The sequence below is a fragment of the Anolis carolinensis genome, unplaced genomic scaffold, assembly GCF_035594765.1.
Source record: "Anolis carolinensis isolate JA03-04 unplaced genomic scaffold, rAnoCar3.1.pri scaffold_9, whole genome shotgun sequence".
In the NCBI taxonomy this organism is placed as follows: Eukaryota; Metazoa; Chordata; class Lepidosauria; order Squamata; family Dactyloidae; genus Anolis; species Anolis carolinensis.
Genome location: NW_026943820.1, coordinates 4373623 through 4392692, shown reverse-complemented (window position 1 = coordinate 4392692; position 19070 = coordinate 4373623). Strand labels below are relative to the sequence as shown.

The 19070-nt window shown below is 43.9% G+C and overlaps 1 protein-coding gene across 1 annotated transcript in view; it reads right to left on the bottom strand.

Annotated features, from left to right (window-relative positions):
• The window catches only part of dpep1 (dipeptidase 1), a 15632-nt gene extending 1111 nt beyond the window's left edge, over positions 1-14521 (bottom strand). The window contains exons 1-10 of the mRNA XM_008120650.3: positions 14157-14521; positions 9224-9356; positions 8838-8970; positions 7311-7461; positions 6952-7021; positions 4829-5005; positions 2656-2740; positions 2497-2572; positions 1760-1895; positions 1-200 (exon numbers count right to left, since the gene is read on the bottom strand). The exon at positions 1-200 is cut by the window's left edge and continues 1111 nt beyond it. Coding sequence (XP_008118857.1) covers positions 30-200; positions 1760-1895; positions 2497-2572; positions 2656-2740; positions 4829-5005; positions 6952-7021; positions 7311-7461; positions 8838-8970; positions 9224-9356; positions 14157-14413 — 1389 coding nt within the window. The 5' untranslated portion in view covers positions 14414-14521 and the 3' untranslated portion in view covers positions 1-29. The remainder of the gene's footprint in view (positions 201-1759; positions 1896-2496; positions 2573-2655; positions 2741-4828; positions 5006-6951; positions 7022-7310; positions 7462-8837; positions 8971-9223; positions 9357-14156) is intronic.
• Between the last annotated feature and the right edge of the window lie 4549 nt (positions 14522-19070).

The following is a 19070-nucleotide window of genomic DNA, read 5'->3' as shown; positions in this document are numbered from 1 at the left end:
TACTCTCCTCCTCTCCTTTGTCGGGTTTCCTAGAGGAGAAATAGGAACGAGAGAAGGAAGACGAGGACAATGGGTCGGAGCCTGGGATGGTCACCCTTGTTTGAGTAGCCATAGGCAGTTCGGCATTCCCCTTGGATATCCTTGAAATCGATGGGATCGTCGTTCGGAGCCTCGGCATTTTGGGCCTTCTTATCCCGGACCTGGGAAGGAAGACGGAATTGAGGTCATCTGTGGGTAAAGGTATTGGAAGGGTTAAGAGGATGGAGGTTGCATTGGAAGGGATCTCAGTTGTGCTTCCATGAACAATGGCATTGGAAGGGTTCACCACAGAAACTGATGGGCTTCCATGGGCTATGGCACTGGAAGAGACTACATGGAACATGGAAGAAGGAACTCAATGGTTTTGGAAGAGACCCCAGGGACTATTAAGTTGGAAGAAAGGAAACCATGGACCATGGAGTTGGAAGAAGGAAGTTCATGGGTTTGGAAGAGACCTCAGGAACCACTGAGTAGGAAGGAATGAACCCATGGACCATGGCATTGGAAAGGACTACATGGAGCATGGAGTTAGAAGAAAGAACTTCATGGGTTTGGAAGAGACCACAGGAACCACTGAGTTGGAAGGAATGAACCCATGGACCATGGCATTGAAAAGGACTACATGGAGCATGGAGTTAGAAGAAAGAACTTCATGGGTTTGGGAGAGACCTCAAGAACCATTGAGTTGGAAGGAATGAACCCATGGTCCATGGCATTGGAAAGGACTACATGGAGCATGGAGTTAGAAGAAAGAACTTCATGGCTTTGGAAGAGACCACAGGAACCATTGAGTTGGAAGGAATGAACCCATGCACCATTGAATAGGAAGGGACTCCTATGGACTGTGAAAATTGAAGGGCTTCCATGAACCATGGTGTTGGAAGGGACTACCATGGAGCATGAAGTTAGAAGAAAGAACTTCATGGGTTTGAAAGAGACCTCAGGAACCATTGAGTTGGAAGGAATGAACCCATGGACCATGGCATTGGAAAGGACTACATGGAGCATGGAGTTAGAAGAAAGAACTTCATGGGTTTGGAAGAGACATCAAGAACCATTGAGTTGAAAGGAAGGAACCCATGGACCACTGAGTAGGAAGGGACTTCCATGGACTGTGAGTATTGAAGGGCTTCCATAAACCATGGCATTGGAAGGGACCACCATGGAGCAGGGATTAGAAGAAAGAACTTCATGGGTTTGGAAGAGACCACAGGAACCATTGAGTTGGAAGGAACCCATGTACCATTGAGTAGGAAGGGACTTCCATGGACTGTGAGTATTGAAGGGCTTCCATAAACCATGGCGTTGGAAGGGACCACATGAAGAAGGAACTCCATGGAGTTGGAAGAAGGAACTCTACGGGCCATGGCGTTGGAAGGGACTCCATGAAAATGGAAGGGGTGCAATGCACCATGGAAGGGATCCAATGGAGCATGGAGACCCCAGGGACCATGGGCATGGAAGACAGGAATCCGTGGATCATGGCATAGGAAGAAAGAACTCCACGAGCCTTGGAGTCCAACCAATGGAGGATCTCCAGTGAAAACATCATCCCCAACTTCAGGGAGATGTCTAGACTGGATGCTTTTTTAATGGCCACCGAGTTACAAGTCGTTGCTCCGGAGGCTTCCAGGGATCCCAATATACCCAAGGAGAAAGGTTGATTTTGGGATGCTGGAGGGGTTGAGGGTCACCTTCACGGACCCTTTTGGAGCCTCACCTTCTCCACTTCCCGGAGGACCCTCAGCAGGTTTTCGGCCAAAGCCCCTCTGACCTCCTCCTCCGTCCAGTTCCGTCTCAGCAGCTCCGCCACCAAGTTTGGGTATCCGGAGACGTCCTTCAGGCCATCGGGGAGCCTGCGAGAAGACCCAGAGAGGACCCAGTGAAGACCGTTGGGCTTTCCTTCAGGGACACTTCCTAATAGACGGAACCTCCATAACCACGTGGGATGGAGACTACTCAGGAGTAAATATCTGAAACTGCTGCATTGAGTATATATCTGCTGGTGGAGTTATATTACGCATGCATTAAGCAACTCCTACTATAGATGCTATCTCATCTTGGAAGCTAAGCTGGGTCAGCTCTGATTAACACGTGGGTGGGAGACCACCAATGAACCCCAATGTCATATATTGTCTTGAATATTTATTGCTTTCATCCTAGAACAGTTTGATTCCTTGTTCGTCACCCATGTTGATCCGGGGTGAGTCACACTCCCTCAGCCCTACGAAGTCCCATGATGGGGTCACCATAAGTCAAGACTGACTTGAAGACACACAAGAAGAAGTTGCCTTCAGAGAAAGTGTATATAAGTAAAATAAAGTGGAAGTTGCCAAGACTCACTAGGTTTTCTGATAGGATTTTGACCTTAAGCCTGAACAAAATCTTTGGGCTGGCCCAAACTAGACCTGGCATACAACATGTGAACCCCCAAAACACACATTTATCTCCTTATACCTGGAAACACCGTCATAGTCTCCTCCGAAGCCAACGGCGCCTGGCCCAGCGATGCGTTTGACGTGGTCCAAATGATCTGTAAGTGAACGGAATGGATGACAAGTCAGTCTTTTGGAGGTCTCGATCCCAAACTTTCCCATTCACCTGTGCCGGACTCACCTGCTACCTGTGAGAGGTTGGCGTTGTGACTGCAGGAAACGTAGTCATTGTAGAAGTTCACCATCACGAGGCTCTCGGTCTTGTTCTGAAAAGAAGACAACACATTGAGCCTCGGAAGACCCCTCTTGCCTCCGTCTTGGTCCAAAAAGGAATGTATTCTCGAAGGCTTTCATGGCCGGAATCACTGGGTTGCTGTGAGTCTTTCAGGCTGTCTGGCCATGTTCCAGAAGCATTCTCTCCTGACGTTTTGCCCACATCTATGGCAGGCATCCTCAGAGGTGGTGAGGTAAGAAAGAAATGGTTTGCTTTAGGCATTGCTTTGTTCCGCGTCCTCTCTTGTTTACCTACTTGCATTAGCCACTGATATTAAGTATTAGTGGTGGAAGACTCAAGCTATTCTGGGATTTAGTCTGAATGCTGTTGTGTGCCTTCAAGCCATTTCCTATTATGGTGACCTTATCGTAGGGTTTTCTAGGGCTGAGAGTGTGTGACTCGCCTAAAGACATCCAAGGAATTTCCACGGCCAAGCAGCGAATTGAACCTTGGTCTCTGGTGCTCAAGCTACAGCACCATGATGGATCTTCTGAACATGAGGAACTGAGCCCTGGTCTCCTCAAAGAGGTTCAGAACATTGGATAGCTCCTTTAACCTGGAATAAAACCCAATGTGGAGCCACCAATGGCCACTGAATGGAAAATATGATAGTATTTTCCCCATTGCTCTTCTGTTGGAGGACCAAGCCAGGAGGTCCATCACTTATGGAGATAGTTGGCTGCCTTCAGGTGAGGTAGAGGATGCCAACCTCTATGGCTGGAATACTATCCTAGATGCCAATCTATGGTTGGAATGGAGAGGTGCCATCTTAACCCCAGGCCATGAAATATCTTGGGGTTACGGACCAAGATTGCTTCTTTCTCCATGATGATATCCTTCGGTGGTCCAGATTTGGCATGGATTCCTTCCCCGTTCTCTCTTAAAGTCTAGTTCAGGGGTCCTCAAACTTTTTAATCCGAGGACCGGTCCACAATCCTTCAGACTGTTGAGGGGCCGGATTATCATTTGGAAAAAAAATACAAATTCCTATGCATACTGCACATGTCTTATTTGTAGTGCAATAACAACAACAATGAAAGAACAATACAATATTTAAAAATAAAAACAATTTTAACCCAACATACATTTAGCAGGATTTCAATGGGAAGAGTGCTCCTGCTTCTGGCCAGTGAGATAGTGAAGTTAATTAGGATTGTTGTTGTTGTTGTTGTTGTTGTTGTTGTTGTTGTTGTGTGCCTTCAAGTCATTTCAGACTTTGGGCGAGCCTAAGTCTAAAATGTATTTATTTATTATTTATTTATTTACTGCATTTATTTACTACATTTGTATCACACCCTTCTCACCCCGAAGGGGACTCAGAGTGGCATACAAATTATATGTACATACAATATATTATATTTATTATTTATTTACAGCATTTATATTCCGCCCTTCTCACCCCGAAGGGGACTCAGGACGGATCACATTACACATATAGGCAAACATCATCATTATCATCTTCATCATTTAATTACTTATTAATCGGCCTCCATCCAAGATGCTCTAGGCGATTTACAAGATAAAATAGTAAAGGATAAAAATACATACATTCAATGCCTTTTAACATAGAACAAAGACAGACAAACATAGGCTCCGAGCGGGCCTCGAACTCATGACCTCCTAGCCAGAGTGATTCATTGCAGTGATTCATTACAGCTGCTCTCCAGCCTGCGCCACAGCCCGAGCCCTTATATTATTAGCATAGCACAATATTAGCATTATATATTACTATATTGAACTATACCACTATACTGTAATATTATTAGTAATATTATGTGTAATATAGAATATATAATTAATATTATTATATGTTATTATTGTTAGTGTTATATTGTATTACATTATAATATTATTATCAATATTATATGTATATACAATGTATTATATTATAAAACTGAGGGCGGGGGCCAGGTAAATGACCTCGGTGGCCGCATCCGGCCCCCGGGCCTTAGTTTGGGGACCTCTGGTCTAGTTATTGGTGATGAGAAGCTGAAGGTCAAAATATGGATCGCAACCCTTTTGGCTTTGTCTCGTCCCGCCCCAGGAAGGCATCACCAAGGGCTTGTGTGTTTCTGCTCACCACTTTGAGGAGCACGCTGTCCGGCACGTTGCGCTGATGATTGCAGATGGCGTAGGCGGAGGAGTGGCTGAAGACCACCGGGGCCTCGGAGATGTCCAGCGCCGCGTCCATGGTTTCCACCGAGACGTGGGCCAGGTCCACCATCATGCCCAGGCGGTTCATTTCCTTGATCACTTTCTGCAGGGAAGAGCAACGCGAGAAAGTGTGCGGTTGGAGGCTTTCGTGGCCAGAATCACTTTTTGTGTGACTTGAGAAACTGTGAGAGAATTGGCCATCTGCAAGGACGTTGCCCAGGGGACACCTAGATGTTTGATGTTTTACCATCCTGTGGGCAACTTCTCTCATGTCCCTCCTTGTGTTGTCGACTGCGTTTTAGGGGATCGGGCCCTTAAGGAGAGACCCGATCCGGTCCTGAGAGAACGGACCTTGGCGGAGCCAATAGGAAAATATGAGCCGAATACAACCTGAACCGGATCGGGTCTCTCCTCAAGGGACCCGATCCCCTAAAACGCGGTCGACAACACTTGGAGAGCTAGAGCTGACAGATGGGAGCTCACTCCACTCCCTGGATTCGAACCGCTGACCTTTCAGTCAGCAGTCTTGCAGGCACAAGGGTTTAACCCATTGCGTCACGGGGGCTCCGCCAGAATCACTGAACTGCTGTGAGTTTTTTGGGCTGTATGGCCATGTTTCAGCAGCATTCTATCCTGACGTTTTGCCTGCATCTGTGGCTAATAGCATCTTAAGAGGTATATGTGTGTGTGTGTATCTATATATATAAAAGGGTAATGAAATTTCGGTCTAGGACAAAACAACAAAACTACACATCCCAGAAACACTAAACTTGGCAACACAACCTCTCATCCATGCCTCTACGTTCATACAACAAAAAGCTCCAGCTACTCCAGAAAACAGCCAGGCTTTGAGACTGCAAGGCTATTCACTGCTATTCCATCTGGCCAACAAAGGATTCCCATAAGCCAAAGCAACGCGTGGCCGGGCAAAGCTAATATATATATATATATATATATATATATATATATGTGTGTGTGTGTGTGTGTGTGTGCATTTTTCCCATGGATAAACAACAAAACCACTGAACCAAATCGCACCAAATTTGGCCACAAAAGACATAGTCATCCAATGTATGTCTTTCATACATACATACTTTCATACATACTTTAAAAAAAAGTTCGAATTGCAGAGGACAAGGAAGAGCCGTTCTCCCCCAGCTGCCAGTCAGAAGGGTAGGCCACACCCCCTTTAGGCCCTACCCCCTTCATGTCATAGCAACCCCCTCAGCCACAGGCAAGGTTCACTTAGGCCTCTTCCATACTGCTTATAAAATACAGATTATCTTATTTGAACTGGATTATATGGCAATGTAGACTCAAGGCCTTTCCACATAGCTATATAACCCAGAATCCTCAGTACTTTATTTCCCATACCATCACATTTCGCCACAGCAACACGTGACCGGGCACAGCTAGTGTGTGGTGTGTGTGTGTGTAAATATATATATATATATCTTCAATTCCAAAAAGCAAAGTTTGATTTCACCATTTTTATATAAGGGATCATGCCATTTTACTCAACCATTGTATATAACAATGGAATTAATTATATATACATTTTAAGGTTTTTATTATGTGTTTTAACAATGTTTTTAATGGATTTGTTTATATTGTTTTGTTTTTATGATTGTATTTTGGACATTAAATTTTTGTAAGCCGCCCTGAGTCCCCTCGGGTGAGAAGGGCGGGGTATAAATGTTGTAAATAAATAAATAAAATAAATAAATAACAGAACTTGAGCATCCATGGATTTGGGTGTCCTGGAACCAAACCCTTTGTGGATACATATCCATGTTGCATCCGTACGTACAGACAACATACTCATAATTGCAGAACATACAAAGCTGATGGTAAAATTTAAATGGGATAATCGCGTTAAAACCTTATGAAATCACTTTTAAAAGCATGACGCAGATGAAAGTGCAGCGCACGCATCCTGAAAATCCTCCAATTTGTGCAATAAATATGTGCTCATAAATATCTCCTTCGTCTTGAAGTCCTGATGCCTCGGCAGGAAAGCAACCTTCTCTCCTCTGAGTCTGCACTCACCTTCCCAAATTCGGTCAGGCCGTGATGGACAGGCTTTTCCTCTTTGGTGTCCACGAGCCAGTTATCCGCCCTGAAGAAGGAAGAATGTGCCAAATGAGAGAGGCATGAGAACGGTGGCACTTTTTGCCGTCCAGAGAAGGAAGCATCATGCATCTATCCATATGATGCTTGCCCTGATGGAGAGATGTCTTCTATCTCAGGTTTTAACAGGCTTAGATGTGTTGTCCAAGGTCCTGTATATTTTGAAGCCCCTTGGAAAGTATCTTTTAAAAGGCAAAGTCTGCACAAAGCCATGTGCCGAATGTGCCAGCGCTTTTGTCAAACTCCGATCCATGCGAGCGGCAACCTTGCCCTCTTACCAAGGAGTGTTGCAGCTGTGGGTCAGGGTCATGTATCGGACGCCCAGCAGGTAGAAGGTGCGCAGGACGGCCATGCTGCTGTCGATGGAGTGGCCACCCTCCACCCCAATCAGGCTGGCCACCCGGCCGGCATCAAAGGCCCTCCTGATGCCTGCGAAAAGAGAGTCCCCAGGTCAAGAAAAGGTGAATTGATCCTCCAAGAGGTAGATATAATCCACTGGCAGGTATGATCCTGTAAAGGGGACTATCAACAACTGCCACCAATTCGTCTAAGTTTCTTTCAGGCAAGGGGGGATCTTTTTATCCCACCGCTGCCACTAGTTTGCGAAGATGCAACCACCAAAGACTCAGAGAGGACACCTTTTACTTTTTCTTTCCCTTCTTCTTTTTCACTTTAGATGGTAGCGTAACTTAGTTTATAATATATGCGACATGGGCTTAGATGTTGGAGGAACAATAACAAGTTTATTCTGTCACAGAGCTTAGTGGTTACAATTCTCACTTAGAGGCATTTTCATTAACAGTTACAATATTAGAATAAGATGAGTCAAACTCCCTAAGTGTCACTTCTTTAACTTAAAGTAGTCAGAACTTCATCCTCTGCCACTTTCAAACCATAGTCACCCTTGTGATATACAATCACAGACTCTCTGTTCCTTACTAGGACACAGACTACATAAAATAAGTCACCAAACTTATTTTAATCCGACCCAAAATGAACAATTGAGTCTCCCTTGATCCCCTCAACCTAGGATCATTCTTCCCTGTGCCTCATCAGAGCACAGACTGAATTCCTTTTTTAAACTCTGCACTTCTTCAACAAAACGGCAGTCGGAGAGGAAATACAAGGGTATAGTTTATACCAAATGAATACGATACATAACAACACACATCTGATGGAAGTCAATTTTAATTATATGTGATAACTGTTAGTATTTAAGTGATGTTCTGATTTTTTGTTTTTTGCTTTCTGTTTTCTGTTTCTGTCCTCTTTTTCTTTTTCCTTTTGTTTCCTGATGTAGGGTTTCGATTAATAGATTTCCCCTAACCTCCTATATATTTTTTTCTTACCTCCATGTTATCCCCCATGTTATCTCCTTCACTGTGTATAATGGTCGATGTGATTCACACCCCTTGGCAAATGACTTTAATAAAAATTTATTAAAAAACAAAAACAAAACAGCAGTTGGCTCCGCCTACTTCTCCATGGCAACCAGCCTCTGAGTGCAGAGAAGCAATAACTGTAATACTTACCCTTTTAAAACACAAACATACAATTAAACATAAGATCTGTAAACCAAAAATTGATACTTCATTACAGATCCCCTCTTCTATGCTATTTGCAATGCATAAATGGGTCCAGAAGTGCGGAGGCCAGGGGCGGCTCAAGCGGTAAGCGAATTATGCATTTGCTGAAGGCACCATCCTCTAAGGGGCGCAGTTGAGGCGCATCCAGGTGCCCAGATATCAGCTGCAAAAAGAGGGAGGGAAACGCTGCTTCTTTCCTCCCCAAAGCACCTTCCTTACCTGCGCTGTCGGTGACACACTCAAAGGCCTCTGGGTAGAGCTGGCACATGCGGTGAACAACGTCAATCTGCTCCAAGGTCCGCTTCACGGCATCCTTGTTCTGGGTTTCGCAGGGAACGTAGGCGGCCCAGAACTGAAAGAGAGGAAGCCAAGCAAAGTGAGAGCACCATATTGCTTTTGTGTGTGTAAGCGTTACATTTAGGGAACGAGCTGCTAGGAAGATTGGCAAACATCGCAATATTCAAAGTGGCCTGGATGGAGGACCTACAGCTTTGTGTCTTCAATAAGAGACAAAAGTGGAGTATTGTTGTTGTTGTTATTATTATTATTATTATTATTATTATTATTCCATTATTATGATATGGATGATGCTCCAAGCCACTCACCTGCGCTCCCACGTGTCCCAGGCGCAGTTTCGGGATGTTGGTGTGCGTCTTGTTCAGTTGGGTCAAGTTCGCCGACTTCAAGGAGAGCTGGTTGTTGAAATGTAAGAGCAGCTGCCACGGAAGGTCGTTGTGCCTGGAAAGGAGGAGAACCAAATCCCATTGAGCAAGGAAGTAAATGCATCTCATGCCCATCTCATGCACAAAAGTGACCATATGCAATGGTCACTTTGGAAGCATGGAAGTGGATACAAGCATTCCACATCAAGGGGAAATGTCTACATGCTTCTATAGGCAAAGATGCCCAGACCCAAACTGGAATCAGACCCATATCTGCTATATTCCTTCTGCATAACTCGTCTTCAGAGCCGGTCCAACAATGAGGCGAATTAAGCGGTCGCTTGGGGCGCAAAACATACGGGGGCGCAGTCGAGACTGCTTTTTCTGTTGATTTCTTGTAAAACATAATGTTTTGGTGCTTAGTTTGTAAAATCTTAATGTAATTTGATGTTTAATAGGCTTTTCCTTAATCCCTCCTTATTATCCAACATATTCGCTTATCCAACGCTTTTATTTTTCAGTGATTGGTTTGGGGGGGGGGTGCCAAAATTCTGTTCGCCTACACTTGAAAATTACCTAGGGCCGGCTCTGCTCGTCTTGGAAATCTAATTCTCACCCAGAACTTGGGAATGGCTTGTTTTTGGGCTGCAGTTCCCAGTGACAATGCTGATTGGTGGATTTTGGGAAAAGTTATTAGATCATGCTGATGATGATGATGATGGGAGCTGTAGTCCAAAGCTATTAGATCATGACGATAACAATTATGATGGGGGCTGTAGTCCAAAGCTATTAGATGATGATGATGATGATGGGAGCTGTAGTCCAAAACTATTAGATTGTGATGATGATGATGATGGGAGCTGTAGTCCAAAGCTATTAGATCATGATGATGATGATGGGGGCTGTAGTCCAAAACTATTAGATGATGATGACAACGACGATGATGGTAATGGGAGCTGTAGTCCAAGGTTATTAGATCATGATGATGACGATGATGGGAGCTGTAATCCAAAGCTATTAGATCATGGTGATAATGATTATGATGGGAGCTGTAGTCCAAAGCTATTAGATGATGATGATTATGATGATGATGATGGGAGCTGTAGTCCAAAGCTATTAGATGATGATGATTATGATGATGATGATAATGATGGGGGCTGTAATCCAAAGCTATTAGATCATGGTGATGATGATGATGATGGGAGCTGTAGTCCAAAGCTATTAGATGGTGATGATGATGATGATGGGAGCTGTAGTCCAAAGTTATTAGATCATGATGATGATGATGATGATGATGGGAGCTGTAGTCCAAAGCTATTAGATTGTGATGATGATGATGATGGGAGTTGTAGTCCAAAGCTATTCAATAATGATGATGATGGGGGCTGTAGTCCAAAGCTATTAGCTGGTGATGAGGATGAGGATGATGAGAGCTGTAGTCCAAAGCTATTAGATCATGATGATGATGATGATGATGATGACGATGACGATGATGATGGGAGCTGTAGTCCAAAGCTATTAGATGATGATGATGATGATGATGATGATGATGATGATGATGGAAGCTGTAGTCCAAAGCTATTCGATGATGATGATGATGATGGGAGCTGCAGTCCAAAGCTATTAGATGATGATGACAATGATGATGATGATGATGATGATGATGGGAGTTGTAGTCCAAAGCTATTAGATCATGATGATGATGATGATGATGATGATGATGATGGGAGCTGTAGTCCAAAGCTATTAGATGATGATGACGATGACGATGACGATGATGATGATGGGAGCTGTAGTCCAAAGCTAGCTTTTCTGATCCCTTCAAAGGATTCCCATGGATAACAGCCTAGATTCCAGTATTACAATCCCCATCGACCATGCTGTTTGGTGCCTTCTGGGTCCTATAGTCCAAAGCGAACTTTTTTCGCTTGGAAGAAGGGATTTCGTAAAGAATAGACTAAATTTCAGTATGTTATTTTCTCAGTAGGAGGCCGTATCATTTCCGAAAGCCGCTTTGGAAAGCCCGGGGATGGTTTGCTTTGCAAACAAGAAATGTTTATAAGCACACTGATAACGGAGAAAGCCTTATCGAAGCCGAGGGGACTTAATCCCAAACAAGCCTGGCGTGCAAATCCCATTTCTCAGAGCGCAAAATAATAATAATAATAATAATACGAAGAAGTCTGGATGTGGTTTGAAAAGATGGGAAGGCGAGGAAGGAACGATTTCCAAAGATACCAAGTTCTCAGCCATAAAGTTTTATTCCTGGGTTATTTGGCTCATCGTGTAATCGGCTTTCATGCTTTGGGACAATTATGCCGAGCCAAAGTTCAGTCCAACCTGTTCTTTATGGGCTTTTTATGATCAGCAAATGTATAAAACCACCGTGTCGGTCTCCATGCATCAATGCACTCTTTCACAGATGTGGCTTTCTTGGCTGCCGGCCTCGGGGTTCTTGCTTTTGCCTTTGTTTCCCTCCCTGCCCGGAGGCTCTCTTGCTCACAAATGGCACTTCGGTGCCCACAATCCCACAATCTGGACTTTTGGCAAACCCTAAGTAAAGGTAAAAAAGGTTTTTCCCTGACATTAAATCCAGTCGTGTCTAACTCTGTGGGTTGGTGCTCATCTCCATTTCTAAGCCGAAGAGCCGGCATTGTCCATAGACACCTCCAAGGTCATGTAGCCAGCATGTAGGCTATTACCTATTGATCTACTCACATTAGCATGTTTTCAAACTAGGTTGGCAGAAGCTGAAGCTGACAGCGGGAGCTTACCCCGCTCTCCGGATTCAAACCGCAGACCTTTGCATGTTTTCAAACTGCTAGGTTTGGCATAAGCTGGAGCTGACAGCGGGAGCTCACCCCACTCTACGGATTCGAACCACAGACCTTTGCATGTTTTCAAACTGCTAGGTTTGGCATAAGCCGTTATCTTCCTGCCAAAGCAGTACCTATTGATCTACTCACATTGGCATGTTTTCAAACTGCTAGGTTGGCATACGCTGGGGCTGACAGCGGGAGCTCACCCCACTCTACGGATTTGAACCGCAGACCTTTGCATGTTTTCAAACTGCTAGGTTTGGCACAAGCCGTTATCTTCCCGCTGGAGCAGTACCTATTGATCTACTCACATTGGCATGTTTTCAAATTGCTAGGTTGGCATAAACTGGAGCTGACAGCAGGAGCTCACCCCACTCTCCAGATTCAAACCGCAGACCTTTGCATGTTTTCAAACTGCTAGGTTTGGCATAAGCTGGAGCTGACAGTGGGAGCCCACCCCACTCTCCAGATTTGAACCACAGACCTTTCGATCAGTAAATTCAGTAGCTCAGCAATTTAATCCGCTGAGCCAATGGGGACTCCTATGAAAACCCTATGAAATGGCCTGCCATAGATGTGGGCGAAACATCAGGAGAGAATGCTTCTGGGACATGGCTGTACAGCCCGGAAAACTCACAGCAAGACAGTGATTCCATCCATGAAACGCTTCAACATAGTAAACCCCACTTGACTAGTTTCCAACAGACCTCACAACCTCTGAGGATGCCTGCCATAGATGTGGGCGAAACGTCAGGAGAGAATGCTTCTGGGACATGGCTGTACAGCCTGGAAAACTCACAGCAAAACAGGGATTCTATCCATGAAACGCTTTAACAACATAGTAAACCCCACTTGCCTAGTTTCCAACAGATCTCACAACCTCTGAGGATGCCTGCCATAGATGTAGGCGAAACGTCAGGAGAGAATGCTTCTGGGACATGGTTGTACAGCCCGGAAAACTCACAGCAAGACAGTGATTCCATCCATGAAACGCTTCAACATAGTAAACCCCACTTGACTAGTTTCCAACAGACCTCACAACCTCTGAGGATGCCTGCCATAGATGTGGGCGAAACGTCAGGAGAGAATGCTTCTGGGACATGGCTGTACAGCCCGGAAAACTCACAGCAAAACAGGGATTCCATCCATGAAACGCTTCAACAACATAGTAAACCCCACTGGACTAGTTTCCAACAGACCTCACAACATGTTGTCGAAGGCTTTCATGGCCAGGATCACAGGGTTGTTGTATGTTTTCTGGGCTGTATGGCTATGTTCCAGAAGCATTCTCTCCTGACGTTTCACCCACATCTATGGCAGGCATCCTCAGAGGTTGTGAGGTATGGAGAAACTCAAACTAAGCAAGGAAGGTTAATATATATCTGTGGGAAGTCTAGGGTGAGGGATCTCACAACCTCTGAGGATGCCTGCCATAGATGTGGGCGAAATGTCAGGAGGGAATGCTTCTGGGACATGGCCGTACAGCCCGGAAAACTCACAGCTAAACAGTGATTCCATCCATGAAACACTTCAAAATAGTAAACCCCACTTGACTAATTTCCAACAGACTTCACAACCTCTGAGGATGCCTGCCATAGATGTGGGCGAAACGTCAGGAGAGAATGCTTCTGGGATATGGCTGTACAGGCCGGAAAACTCACAGCAAAACAGTGATTCCATCCATGAAATGCTTCAACAATATAGTAAACCCCACTTGACTAGTTTCCAACAGACCTCACAACGCGTTTTCGAAGGCTTTCATGGCCAGGATCACAGAGTTGTTTTATGTTTTCCGGGCTATATGGACATGTTCCAGAAGCATTCTCTCCTGACGTTTCACCCACATCTATGGCAGGCATCCTCAGAGGTTGTGAGGTATGGAGAAACTAAGCAAGGAAGGTTTATATATATCTGTGGGAAGTCCAGGGTGAGGGACCTCACAACCTCTGAGGATGCCTGCCATAGATGTGGGCGAAATGTCAGGAGAGAATGCTTCTGGAACAGAAGAAGAAGAGGAGAAAGGGAAGGAGGAAAGGAAGAAAGGAAGGTGCTCTTACCCATCTATGACAGGTGTCCCTTTCATGATTCTCTCGGCCTCTGACAGGTAGGAATCTCCTGCTCCGAGGGCAAATTGGGAGAGGATCAGACAAGTGACCAGTTGCCCGAACATGATGCTCCGTCTCCAAAGCCAAGAGCTGCACCTTCTTCTTGGGCTCCTTCTTTTGATGCCCGGAGCAGACTGATAGCGGCCTTGGAATTTTGGACCGGGAAGATCCAAACGTCCGCGATGCCTAACCCACCTGTCCCAGGCCATAAAGTTGGGGAGGAGCTAAGAGATCTTCCTCGGCCAGGTTGCATTTCCAGAGGACCTGCACGAAGATGGCATGAAAAAAGGGCACCACACCTGTTTCTTTATTCTCAGCTGGGGTTATATTTCTACACCCAAAATGTACATTTTGGGAACCCGTTCGACGAGTAGTCAACAAAAGGGTGCCTCTTTGGGCATGTTACAACCTGGAGTTGCATCTTCTTGTGTGTTGTATCTCCTTGTGCTTCACTTGATGACCCCTTTCCATTTTAATTCTACGGCACAGACTTCTTAATTTATTTTTCCTTCAACATTTGCATCCAAGAAGAACCCATTGTGAGCCACTTAGAGTCTCTTTTTTAGAGACCAAAGTTGGATACTTCTACTACCTCCATTACTACTAATGCATACAAATTACAAACCAAAATATAAATGGGAAAATTAATCCATTTTCAAAAGGTTTTCCCCTGACATTAAGTCCAGTCATGTCCTGTGGGTTGGTGCTCATCTCCATTTCTAAGCTGAAGAGCCAGCGTTGTCCATAGACACCTCCAAGGTCATGTGGTCGGCATGACTCCATAGAGTGCCGTTATCTTCCAGCCGGAGCAGTACCTATTGATCTACTCACACTGTGGGTTGTGGCTCATCTCCATTTCTAAGCCGAAGAGCCGGCGTTGTCCATAGACACCTCCAAGCTCATGTGGCTGGCATGACTGCATGGAGCGCCGTTACCTTACCGCCAGAACAGTACCTATTGATCTACTCACACTGGGGGTTGGTGCTCATCTCCATTTCTAAGCTGAAGAACTGGCGTTGTCCGTAGACACCTACAAGGTCATGTAGCTGGCATGACTACCTGGAGCGCTGTTACCTTCCTGCTGTAGCAGTACCTATTGATCTACTCACACTCTGGGGGTTGGTGCTCATCTCCATTCTAAGCCGAAGAGCCGGCATTGTCCATAGACACCTCCAAGGTCATGTGGCTGACATGACTCCATAGAGTGCCGTTATCTTCCAGCCGGAGCAGTACCTATTGATCTACTCACACTGGGGGCTGGTTCTCATCCATTTCTAAGCTGAAGAGCCGGTGTTGTCCATAGACACCTCCAAGGTCATGGGGCCGGCATGACTACATGGAGTATCATTACCTTACCGCTGGAGCAGTACTTATTGATCTACTCACACTCTGTGGGTTGGTGCTCATCTCCATTTCTAAGCCAAAGAGCTGGTGTTGTCCGTAGACACCTCCAAGGTCATGTGGCCGGCATGACTACATGGAGCGCCGTTACCTTCCCGCCAGAGCAGTACCTATTGATATACTCACATTTGCATGTTTTCGAAATGCTAGGTTGGCAGAAGCTGGGGCTAACATAGGGAGCTCACCTCGCCCCCCAGATCCAAACCTGTGACCTTTTCAGCAGTTCAGTGCTTTAACATGCTACCTCTAACCCATGCAAATTACAAACCAAAATATAGGATGGAAAAGATAAAAAAACTCCATAATATAACCTACCCCTTTGCTACCAAAATTGCACATCAAATATTTGTTTCCCAAGGAAAATTAATCATTTCCAAGACTAGGGCCCCATTATAAGCAAGCAACTCTCATGGAGACTGGTTAATGCACAACTGCTTAACCTGGTAAAGGTGATTTTCACATAGAATGAAGGGTTAAAGATCAGCCAGGTCTTGTGACATATCAAAACAATGAGAGACAAAGAAGCCAGGCAGTGCGTGGAGTCAGATTCATTCAGGCCATTAGGTTTCCCAATTTATTCCTGGCCTTGTTTGCTGTGTTGAGTTGCCTGTCCAAAGGTCCGAAACAGACACACTTATATTTAAGGAGTCTAGACCAGGGGTCCCCAAACTAAGGCCCGGGGGCCGGATGTGGCCCTCCAAGGTCATTTACCTGGCCCCCACCCTCAGTTTTATAATATATTTTTATATCAGTTTTAATAATATAATATATTGTATATACATATAATATTGATAAAAATATTATAATGTTATACATTATAATATTAATAATACTACTACCATATAATAATATTTATTATATGTTATATATTACATATAGTATTACAGTATAGTGGTATAGTTCAATATAGTAATGTATAATGCTAATATTGTGCAATGCTAATAATATAATATATTGTATGTACATACAGCTGCTCTGAGTCCCCTTCGGGGTAAGAAGGGTGGGATATAAATGTAGTAAATAAATTTAGTAAGTAAATAAATAATTAATTTTAGACTTAAGGCTCACCCAAATTCTGAAATGACTTGAAGGCACACAACAACAACAATCCTAATTAACTGGACTATCTCATTGGCCAGAAGCAGGCCCACGCTTTCCATTGAAATCCTGATAGGTTTATGTTGGTTAAGATTGTTTTCATTTTTAAATATTGTATTGTTCTTTCATTGTTGTTGTTTTGCACTACAAATAAGACATGTGCAGTGTGCATAGGGGTTTGTTCGTATTTCTTTTTCAAATGATAATTTGGCCCCTCAACAGTCTGAAGGATTGTAGACCGGCCCTTTGCTTTAAAAGTTTGAGGACCCCTGGTCTAAACTAACTTTGGAGAGTATAAAGTTGTATCGCCTTGCCTTAGCATTTAGGGCAGCCTCACTAAATGGTCATATTTATTAAGTCAGCTTCTCATAAATTCTCCAATTTCTCCATTGGGTCCATTCTGATCTCAAAACTTAAATAAGAAGCCAGAAACTTCCAGAAAAGTTATTTTGTGTTTTTAAATCTGTGGTTTTTCCTCTCCCTTCCTTTGAAGGAAGAAGGATGGAGCCTATCAGTTCCTCTTTCAGAACTTCCTTCTTCTGCCAATGAGAGACAGCAATAATGTACATATTTCCAAACATTTGTTTTGCTTCAAAATGGAGTGAATTACTCATGCCGTCAAGAATGGAGGAAAGAAACTAAGGTTTGAATATATCAGATTATTTGCATGCAAAACTTCCTGCGTTGTCAAAGCCTTTCATGGCCAGAATCACTGGGTTGCTGTGAGTTTTCCAGACTGTCTGGCTGTGTTCCAGAAGCATTCTCTTCTGACGTTTCACCCACATCTATGGCAGGCATCCTCAGAGGTTGTGAGGTCTGTTGGAAACTACGCAAGTGGGGTTTATATATCTGTGGAATAAGGTCCAGAGTGGGAGAAAGAAAGAACTCTTGTCTGTTTGAGGAAAGTGTCAATGCTGCAATTGACTACCTTGATTAGCATTGAATGGCCTTTCAGCTTCAAGGCCTGGCTGCTTCCTTTGTTGGGAGGTGTTAGCTGGCCCTGATTGTTCCCTGTCTGGAATTCCTCTGTTTTCTGAGTGTTGTTCTTTATTTACTGCCCTGATCTTAGAGGGTTTTTAAAATATTGGTAGCCAGATTTTGTTCATTTTCATGGTTTCCTCTTTTCTGTTGAGATTGTCCATATGCTTGTAGACATGCTTCAACTCCCAGAAATCCTAACCGCTGGTAAAGTAAAGGTCAAGGTTTTCCCGACATTAAGTCCAGTCGTGTCCGACTCTGGGTGTTTGTGCTCATCTCCATTTCTAAGCTGAAGAGCCAGCGTTGTCCATAGACACCTCCAAGGTCATGTGGCCGGCATGACCGCATGGAGCACTGTTACCTTCCTGCTGGAGCAGTACCTAGTGAATAAATTATCTCTCTTCTTTTAAGGAGTCAATCCAAATTAATTCAACTATGTAGATGCACTGTTAGAGCTGGAAGGCGCCCCAAAGGGCATCTAGTCCAACCTCTTGCCATGCAAAGCACACCTTCACAAGTTACTAACAGGCTTGATTTGTTGCATCATCATCATCATCATCATCATCACAGTAGAGTCTCACTTATCCAACATTCGCTTATCCAACATTCTGGATTATCCAACGCAGTCTGCCTCCCGCCCCGATCCATAGCTGTTTCTCTAGGCAGCAAGGACTGAACTTTTTACGGAGTTAATTTCCCACTATGTTATTAGAAAAGATGCGCTAGGTCTTATTTTCAGGGGATGTCTTATTTTTCCACAAAGAAGAATTCACATTTATGGTTGAATTTTTTAAAAATGAACATTTATTATCTACTGTACAGTAGTTGTAATCACAAACCAGCATAAACAAACTGTGAATCCTTTCAAGAATGCCTATATTATATTTTATTGCTATACTGTTTTTAAATTACTGTTTTAAATTTCTGTTCATATGTAAATTTATGTTATTGTTGGGCTTGTCCCTGTGTAAGCTGCCCTGAGTCACTTCTGGGAGATGGAGGTGGGATACAAGAATAAAGTTATATTATTATTATTATTATTATTATTATTTACATCACTTTTACCCCGCCTTTCTCTCCAAGGAGACTCAAAGCAGCTTACAGTAAATAGGCAAAAATTCAATGCCTAAAAACAATGTAAAAACAACAGTATTATTATTATTATTATTATTATTATTATTTCTTGTTACTACCTTTATTTCCATGTAAAACAATCTATGGTATGTACATTTACTGATCCTGCATGCTTCCAAACAAAAACTTTGCTAGGTCTTACTTTCAGGGGAGGCCTTATATTTAGCAATCCAGCAAAACCTCTACTAGGTCTTATTTTCTGGGGATGTCTTATTTTAGGGGAAACAGGGTAAAAATGAAACACCAGTTTAATCT